The following is a 10144-nucleotide window of genomic DNA, read 5'->3' as shown; positions in this document are numbered from 1 at the left end:
TAATAACGACAATATTAATATTGATTTAAATCACACATTTCGAAAACAGCCCCAGCTTTGGTTCCTAAGGCTCCGAGATCAAGTTCTCACGCCCGCTTCCGCTTTGTGGAACCACGCATGTGTTGATCCGCCGCAGCAGCGCGCACCGGGTCCTCCCTGACCCGCTCCGTCCAGCTCCGTTCAGACCGAAGCTCTGCTGGCTCCGTCTCAGCTGCTCCGTATCAGCGGAACACATCATAAGACAGAGGGTGGGAGGGGGGGCGCGCCGCGGTCTCTGCTGGGGTGTTTTTTTAGGCCCTTGTTAGGTTGTCGGTCGGGGGGAGAAACGACGGGAGTGCTGCGCCGCCGCGCTTCCTACCCGCATCCATTCCGTTTCGGGCTCATCCGGTTCCAGCGCACGTCCGTGTCGGGTCAAGATTCGCGGACCCGCTGCCGCTGGCGTGCGTGATGCACCGCGGAGAGGGAGAACCCAGTGAATAGACGGACGCGTCCATCTGCGCTGAAGAGGAAAGGAAGATGGTGATGATGGCTCCGCCACATTTAGCCTCGGCAGCAATGGCGAAGCCTTCCCTCCCCGTCAGGCTCTTTCTCTGGGTCTTCATTGTCGTTAATCTGCCCACAAGGTAAGGCGGAAATCTGCGGCTCGCTTCCCGGCACACCCGGGGCGACGTGCAGCTTCTGTTCGGTTCCGATTTTTTTCCCCCACCCCACATTTGACGTGATTTTGCGGCCAACACAAGCCCGCTGATCCAGGGTCTGTGGCGTTACCATCGAGCTGCGTCTGTAACACCTTAGTGATCATGTTTTATGCTCACTATGGGGTTTTTTCCCCCTCCATTGTGGCGTATTTCGCACGTTCTAACAGCCGCATCAGGGAGCTGTAGGCTAAAGCTAATATCTGATGGCATCCTGGCGATACTTCTCATTTTAATCAAGCAATAAAACGCTCTGCATGGTGATTATTTGTCTTAATGCCGCACACGGGCTGTTAGAAATAGCAGTGAGCGGCTAATTTCCCCTGAGCTAACGCTGCTAAGCTACCTTTAAGGATCAAGCCTGCTCTGAAAGCTTTGAGGCTTCACGAATGAATGTTTGGACCTGAATTCACATTATTTGACAGAATGAATGAAGCGGTGGTGACCGCAGAGGTTCCACGGGTCGGATTTGGGGGAAAAGAAAAACAAATATTTCAAAATGGCAGACGAGCAGGGGACGCAAGTGTGCAGGCACAATAAGGATAAATCATATCGCTCTTGTCTTACGCACGGACTCGCGCACGCACGCACGCACGCGTGCACACGCTCGCTGCCATTTGATCTCAGGCGCAAACGTTTGGGAGGGCTTTTCTTTATCTCTTCTTCTTCCCCCCCTTTTCTTCGATGCCCCTGTCAGGACATTCGACCCGAGCGCGCAGATAGGACGCGTCAGCAGGACGGATGCAGCGCGTCCGTCTTGCGGGGTGTGCGTGTGTGTGTGTGTGTGTGTGTGTGAAGGGGGGGGGGGGGGGGGGGGGGGTCGAAGGAAAAAATAAAAATGTAGGCACATGAGCCTGCCGACGTTCAATCACCGTCACGTTGGTGTCGACCTGAGCCAGGAGGACTCTTGTGCCTCACTTCTTCTTCTTTGGTATTGGGTCACAGTATTCCTGGGTAAACACCGCAGCTTGTCCCATCATGCACTTGGTTGGGTTTTATGGATTCAAGACCGGTTGAAAGATTGATCGCAGCAAGCGGCGCCGATTCGGCTTTAAATAATCGCTTCGAGTGTGAGGTCATTACTCAGCAGCTTGTAAAGAGTTGATATCTGGCTCCAACGTATACATTTATATATTGGAAAAGTCACCTGCCCCCTCACTGGCAGCTGGGAAGTTGCATCGGAAGTTTCTTGTGATTTATGTACGAGGAGTCTTACGTAAGACTGCTCTCAAGGCCTCCGGCCTGCTCCCAGTAATCTTTGGTGCTTTGTGACTCATTGTGACAGTTACTATGTGGAGTGATGTCTGATGAGTACCAGCACACATCAGGTCCAGGGGCCACAGCCGGGTTTCTCCTGAGGTGTCTCAGCATATGGAATCAAATGTAGCTCCGCCAGGAGCTCAGAAGACAACTCTGAGCTCCACCAGACACGTTGCTAATTAACAGCTAGTTTTGCTCACCTGAGGTGATAGCGGATTAGTGGCGTTAAAGTCGGAACTGTTAGCATGAGGAGAGCGAGGAGAAGGAGGAGAATGAAGAAGAAGCTGCTGGGTGACTGTTGGTGTTTGAGTAAGAGAAGAGCAATGAGGGAATCAGCCATGAGAATAAATAATAACAAAGCTCTCATTTGAGCCAACTTAACAGGCTGGAGGCACCATCTCAGCACTAAACGTGTGCCCGTCAGGGGCATGCACACCTACAAAAATGACAGAACTGTGATTGATCTTAATCTGTAAAGCATCTGGGATTCATCTGAACAAACGGTGGCACGGTGACTGGTTTGTCCAACAAGATGGTGTTTTTCTCTATTTTATCATTTTGCACCTGTAATGAAAGATAAAGTCAGTGATGTTGGTGAGGAGGGGCGTCCGAGACAGCTTTTTATTAACCTAACGTAGCACGTATTAGAAACATTGCCCTTTGGTACCACTGACAGAAGGAAGTCAAGCTTACCTGCTAATATTAGCTAAACTGGATTTAGCCTTGGCTAACTGAAGGTCATTTATGTGGTTAACTGGTCATTCACAGACAGCCTGACCAATGTTGGTACGGGTCAGCCATCAAGATGTGGGACGATCAGATGAAATTGATTTCATCATAGTAATGTGGGCTGGATGCTAATGCTAGCCACAGCCTTTGATGTGCTCAGCGTTGGAGCATTGTTATGGCCTCAGCTGTACTTTAGATTCCATCCACCTGCCCCCCCATCCCGTCTTAAGGTACTGCTCCCATAGCAGGGATGTATTTAATACATTCTGACTCACCGTTAGTCAAAAAAAAAATCATCACACCAGAACATGAGAAAGCTATCAAGGCTTCTGTCCTTGTACTTCACCATGGAAACAGTGGCTTTCCCTTGCACCATTACTGATTCTTTATTATTTCATACATCCCATTTCATACGAGTTGGATCCAAGGTTGCTCTGTGGGACGCCTCCCGCAGCCAGTTCATGTAGCTAGCAAGAGGTGCGGCGGCACAACTTCAATCAACGCCACGTGCCTCATTGTTTATGCATGTCACCATCCTTGAATCCTTATTTCTGCCTTGAACGCTGCTCGTGAAAATAAATCCGTTATATAAAGAACAGCTGCATCTCCGCCACGGCCTGCATAGTAATTCAAGATTGCGGCTCTCATGCATATGCATACGCAGAATCAGACTAATGGCAGGAGCCGCGATACCTCATTATTGCCTTCTCCCCGTTTTAATGGCCGTCCTGACTGAAATCGATTGAAGCAGATTAAAAAGTTTCGTTTCGGTGCCGGCTGGAGTTTTCTGTGTTTTCCCGTGATGAGTTCTTCTCTTCTCCCTCTGAAATGTCGCTGGAGGGTCAATCATCCCGACTAACCCCCCTTTGTAGTCACTTTTCATGTCCCAAAACGTCACAATCATGCACTAAAGGCATCTGGGAGGCACTTTAGGACCCTCGTTATATAACAAACTGCCGCCGTAGTAAATCAGACTCTCGTTACGCACGCAGCGCTAATGCTAATTGAATGTAAAAGGTGCCGTTACGTCCAGAATTCTGACTCATATTGCACTTGTCCTCCGATCGCTTCGTCTCCCGGAGTGCTGTGTTTGTTTGACCTCAGCTCCGAGTGTCTTCGAGCGCCATCCCATTAAACCTGAAACTGTCTGCTGCAGGGGGAGACCTGTTGGGTTCCCTCCCTGCAGAGATAAGGGAGGGACGTTGAAGCGTTTTATCTTTCATGAGGCTTTTTTGAAACATCACTGGAAGAAGTCTGAGATTACAACTCTGGAAAATGAAGAGGGCCTTAAAATATAACCTTTCTTCACTCACCATATAGTTTACTCCTATTTTTCAACCCGATAAATCACAACCGTGTTTCATGGGAACGTAGAATCTGACTGAATGCAGATGATATTTGATGAAAAGGCTTTTTTGATTATTTCCAGGTGTCAATATTATGTCATCCTCAGCCCCGCTTTCAGAGAAAATCAGCTAAAATTGCCCTTTCTTTGTCGACAGGCCCCATCAAACAGGGCCCAAACCCTGACAGACGGGAGCAAACACAATGTTTCACATCGAAAGAGTTTCAGTTATCGTCGTTCATGATAGGAAAGAATAAAAACAGACAGTGGAAAACAGGAAAATAAAAAAGCTCAAAAATGCAGGAAGGTGTCACACAAGCCAAGATCTGAAGCAAACAAGTTCAGCCTGCTCGACTCATTTGCACATCAAACGTCAGGAGGGTTTGTTTATCTGCTTTGGCCTAAATGCACGATGAGGCCGGTCCTGCAGAAACGCCGCGTTCTCATCGCTCATCACTTCAATATCTGCACAGGCGACGTGGAGAAAGACTAAAACCGGCTTAAAGTCGGCACATAAAGGCTAAACACTGACATATTTGTGTTGTTGTTCTACCACAAACTGTCCTATTGAAGAATTCTGCCCCATATTTATATAATAGAACGTACAAAAGGAGAGCATGTTTAGCTAACGTTGATGGCTAAAGCCAAAGGAAGGTTGGTGGTCATTTCCTCTCATTTGAGCTCCTGCTGATTGAGAGGACCAGCGCTGCGCCCGCCCGCGCCACCGTTCCAACGTCAAGCGGCAGAAAAGACGGCAAAATACTTCAGCAAAGCCGAATTTTACCTTCAGTGGTGCAGACTGGGCCTGTGTGTGCGTTGGTTCCCGACTCTTCCTCAGCACTGCCAGATCTCTCAGGCAGACTTTGTCAAGTCTGGTCTCTGTCCAAACTCCCTCCGGTTACAAAATTACACAAACAAGCGACCAGTTACATAAAAAACAAGCCCAACTCCATGTGCAACGCTTGAATTTGTTCTATTTTTGCTCTGATTTGCTGAGTTTTGTGGTTAAAACACACTTGCGGGCCGTCTTCGCTTGTCCCGTGTCCGAAATTTCCGTGCAGATATTTGAACAGCTATAAATTCCGGAGGCTTTGACGTGTTGGCGAGCCTCTAAATGTGCTCTGATTGTCCTCGTTTGGTGATTCGTGGGCCCCCAGTAACACCTGGGTGTGCCCATCATGGCTGGACGGACGCACGGGCGGATGAACGGAAGCCCTTTCTCAACAGGAAGCACTTCCGTAGATGATGAAACTCTCTCCCTCTCTCCTCCCGCAGCTCCTTCCAGTCCGACGACGATGACGAGGTGTCCAACAAGACGTGGGTCCTGACCCCCAAAGTCTACGAGAGTGACGTCACGCACATCCTGAACAGCCTGCTGGACGGCTACGACAACAAACTCAGACCTGACATCGGAGGTGGGCCCGCAGATGATCCGTTTAGTCACGGAGCCGCAGCGACGCACGCCCACGCGCGCGGTTGCCTTTGCCGTCCAACATGTGTGCGTGATGTCTGCCCATGGTTTTTTTCTAGGGACTCTTGGTAGCCCGGAGCCTGCCATTGTCTCCTTTCATGGGGAGAGCTAATCTGGGATTTCGTAACGGCGACTCGCACGCGCCACCTTTTATTCCTTTAGTGGGAACATTAATGAGGAGAAACCTGTTTTTATAACATATTAGCTGTTATCATGCTAGCTCATTAGCCAACAGGAAGGGGGTGGTGATTCCTTATGGATTTGGTGACCTATACATATATAGATTATAATTGACAGATCTAAAATGCTGAGTGGGGATTGGTGAACATTATGGGATGTCTCTTTCTGCCCCGGACTTGATTCTGCTCCACACGCGAGCTCACAGGCTGAGTATTAAATAGGTGCAAAGCCTTGAATTAGCAAAGTGAGTGGAGAGGAGCGGCCTCCCTCTGACAGACAGACAGGCAGGTGGACAGGCAGACACGCAGGCAGGCAGAGAGGCGGACATGCTGGCAGACAGACAGGCGGACACGCTGGCAGACAGACAGGCGGACATGCTGGCAGACAGACAGGCGGACACGCTGGCAGACAGACAGGCGGACACGCTGGCAGACAGACAGGCGGACACGCTGGCAGACAGACAGGCGGACACGCTGGCAGACGGACATACAGGCGGACATGCTGGCAGGCAGACAGGCAGACAGACGGACAGACAGGCAGACAGACGGACAGACAGGCGGACATGCTGGCAGACAGACAGGCGGACACGCTGGCAGACAGACAGGCAGACAGACAGACGGACAGGCAGACACGCTGGCAGACAGACAGGCAGACAGACGGACACACTGGCAGACAGACAGGCGGACAGGCGGACACGCTGGCAGACAGACAGACGGACAGGCAGGCGGACACGCTGGCAGACAGACAGACAGACGGACAGACAGGCAGACAGACGGACAGACAGGCGGACATGCTGGCAGACAGACAGGCGGACATGCTGGCAGACAGACAGGCAGACAGACAGACACGCTGGCAGACAGACAGGCAGACAGACGGACACACTGGCAGACAGACAGGCGGACACGCTGGCAGACAGACAGACAGACGGACAGGCGGACACGCTGGCAGACAGACAGACGGACAGGCGGACACGCTGGCAGACAGACAGGCAGACAGACGGACACGCTGGCAGACAGACAGGCGGACATGCTGGCAGACAGACAGGCGGACACGCTGGCAGACAGACAGACGGACATGCTGGCAGACAGACAGGCAGACAGACGGACACACTGGCAGACAGACAGGCGGACAGGCGGACACGCTGGCAGACAGACGGACAGGCGGACACGCTGGCAGACAGACAGGCGGACACGCTGGCAGACAGACAGGCGGACAGCTGGGTAGGTTTGTCTTGTCTGCACATGCATCCTAAACCCGCCGCGTCCCTCAGGAGGAAGCAGACTGGGAAGTCTTCAGCACCCTTTAATGCCTGATCCACAGGTGCGTTTTTACTGGGAACACTGGTCTAATCCCAACTAATAACTGTGGACGGAATAATAACGGTGAGCCGTGCATGAGCAGCTGTCAAGAGGACGTTGATGGGACATGGAGGAACAGACCTGAATCGCAGGAAGCAGCAACAAAGTGTGCTTCCCAAAAAGCTCCAGCAAGTCTCACACACTCCCTAGAGCCTAACTAGTGCACTAACGAGGGTGCGGGGCTGTTCAGTGAGGATTGCTGGACCCTATTTACATGAAGAGTCGTGTCCAACCGATCCACCCCAACCAAGCAATATATCCCATCATCCTTTGGAGCCACAGCTAGAAGCAAGGCCTGATGCTAATTATTGATGAATCATTATTAAAGGCACAGGAGTAGATCAGCAGATAACGGAGCCAGGAGTCTTTTAGAAGTCAGACGGGAATAAACTAAAGGCAGTAATTGGGGCTGACGTAGGTCTGGTTGGTGTTTGTCATGTGATGCTGAGACGCTGTTGCCAAACTCGTGTCTGGATGCGGAAATTCAGCTCATTAGAGAGCGCAAAAAGCAGCAATATCACGTACAGCTAATGGTAATGGAACTAGCTTTGCTGTCAAACACCTGCGCTGGCATTCATGAATGATTTTGAATTCATACAAATTTCTCTTAATTTTCCATTTGTAGGAATCTTTCATTCACGCCGAGTCATCGGTAACAACGGCCTTTATTTACTTACCAACCCTACATGCTAAAACAGTCTCGGTTGCAGAAAAAAAGGCAACACGGCATCACAGGTGTGGCAGTTTTCCCACTAATTCCACACACAGAATAGAACACACTTGCTAAAATTCCTCCCCTCAGGATGATAAGAGGGAAAGATGTCGAGGTTTAACCTCATTAATTGCATCAGGTTCCTAAAAATTCGTCATGTTAGCATGGAGTAACTAAAGTAGCATCCGAGCACCGGACCAAGAAGGAAAACTGGACGTTTCAGTGGCGCCGGACCATAAACAGCAGCCAAAGACGGTAAATACAAAGCTAATTAGGCTCCCGCCACTTATGGCGCAGCGCAGCACAAACAGGTTTTACTGTCCTTCCAAGACGAGGACTGAGCGCCCTGGAAGGGGCGCATCTTCATCATCAATACTTTAAGAAGTGGGTTCTTGCTTTAAAAGCCGCTCAGATGCTTTGAGGAGCGGCTTCAACCTTTTGGAGCCGCCGCGCAGCTCAGAAGCCGACTGCCACCGTCTCAACCGTCATCTTCAAACGCGCTATGATCTCACTCCCCTGACGTTGGTCTTCCAGCTGCTGCCAAGTTGCTCAGCTACAAAGGGGTTATAATTAGCTGGCTATACTGTCATGTGGTGCACCAACCAATCACGCAACAAATTGTAGCGCCGCTCCACGGAGCTCGGAAATGCTGCGGATTTAGATTCAGCGCCGATCGCCGCGACTCTCCTTTGAAGTCCATTGTGATGCTCATTTAATTTTAATGCCCCTGGAGTCAACTGTGTGTGTGAAAACCGAGGCGAGGAGTGCAGAGATGTGATGGAGGGGGCTGAAAAGACTCCTTATTTCATATTACATCAGGAATGTGATCCAACCAGCCCAATGGAATGTTTTGTACCATTTGTGAAGGGGAAGAGGAACTCGGCATGAAGCTGTTTTAATAAAACATATCAGCAACGCGCTGGTACAACAGTCACTTCTGGAAAGCTGATTCAACCAGATTCCACCAGTATTCCACTAGTATTCCACCAGTATTCCACCAGTGTTCCACCACTATTCCACCAGTATTCCACCAGATTCCACCAGTATTCCACCAGTATTCCACCAGTATTCCACCAGATTCCACCAGTATTCCACCAGTATTCCACCAGTATTCCACCACCATTTCACCAGTATTCCACCAGTATTCCACCAATATTCCACCAGATTCCATCAGATTCCACTGGTATTCCACCAGTATTCCACCAGTATTTCACCAGTATTCCACCACTATTCCACCACTATTCCACCAGTATTCCACCACTATTCCACCACTATTCCACCACTATTCCACCAGTATTCCACCAGTATTCCACCACTATTCCACCAGTATTCCACCAGGATTCCACCACTGTTCCACCACTATTCCACCAGTATTCCACCAGTATTCCACCACTATTCCACCACTATTCCACCAGTATTCCACCAGTATTCCACCAGTATCCCACCACTATTCCACCAGTATTCCACCACTATTCCACCAGTATTCCACCAGTATTCCACCAGTCTGCTCTTGGTGGCTGTGTTGTTGAGCATTAGCTTGTCTCCGACTCCACATTTGAAGGCCAATGTTTGTTCAATGCTCTGAAAGAATCTCCAGGCATTTCTGCTCTACACTCCATTTAAAATGTCAGTAGTTGTTATTTTTTAAATTTCTTTCCTAAAAGGTATTTTGCACAACCTCTTAAATCCAGCAGAGCGGTACAGGAATATTTTCACGTGCCGGCGTGTTGGGATCACCAGCGAGGTTGCTACGCAAGCAAACATGACAGATGGCTGCAAAATTACACTCCCTCCATTTTACCCCCCCCCCCCCCCCCCCCCCCCCCCCACCAGAGCCCCCCAAATCATCCAGCTTGAGGTCGCTTAAGTCGCTCTCGCAGATATAGTGCCCAGTCATCCATAAGCGTGCGCATTAGTGCGGTGTGGAGGTTGATCCGGGCTGACTCGGAGGTTCTGACAGTGCACGGACGTCCATTTGACACCAAGCTGTGTGTTTCCTCAGCCGCACTTTATCTGACAACCAGCTGTCCGTCTCGCTAAATTGCTCGGGGCTGTTTGCTAAGAGGTGCACGGCGCCGGACAGATGTAAGCATGCAGGTAAACAAGCAGCAGCAGCACGTGTGTTCCTGTGTCCCCTAAGGACCCCCCCCCCCCCACCAGCTGGGCAGCGTCCACGTCATCGCTTCTCACTGGTTTGGTGTCAAGTTTTTGTAAAGTCAATAGTGATGCTGTTGTTAATGAGGCCTCTCTGTTTTAAAGGGACACAGAGTAAATAACTAAATGGAGTTTAAATCTAGCATAGAAAAACAGCTAAATGGCCTTTTAGTCACCAGGATTGTGAGTTTATTGGTTGTGTGGACCCTTAATAACAATTCTGCTGAGTCATGTTGGTAA

At 50.1% G+C, this 10144-nt stretch overlaps 1 protein-coding gene across 4 annotated transcripts in view; it reads left to right on the top strand.

Annotated features, from left to right (window-relative positions):
* Window positions 1–230: 230 nt before the first annotated feature.
* gabrg2 (gamma-aminobutyric acid type A receptor subunit gamma2) overlaps window positions 231–10144 on the top strand; it is a 33907-nt gene continuing 23993 nt past the window's right edge. For 2 of the 4 annotated variants that reach the window (XM_029848797.1, XM_029848796.1), the window contains exons 1-2: window positions 231–623; window positions 5305–5444. In XM_029848797.1, coding sequence (XP_029704657.1) covers window positions 517–623; window positions 5305–5444 — 247 coding nt within the window. In that variant the 5' untranslated portion in view covers window positions 231–516. The remainder of the gene's footprint in view (window positions 624–5304; window positions 5445–10144) is intronic. The other 2 variants (XM_029848798.1, XM_003970929.3) reach the window with 2 other exon arrangements.

This window comes from Takifugu rubripes, chromosome 15 (assembly GCF_901000725.2).
Source record: "Takifugu rubripes chromosome 15, fTakRub1.2, whole genome shotgun sequence".
Lineage (NCBI taxonomy): Eukaryota > Metazoa > Chordata > Actinopteri > Tetraodontiformes > Tetraodontidae > Takifugu > Takifugu rubripes.
The sequence above is the reverse complement of the archived record's forward strand: the minus strand, read 5'-3'. Positions and strand labels throughout refer to the sequence as shown.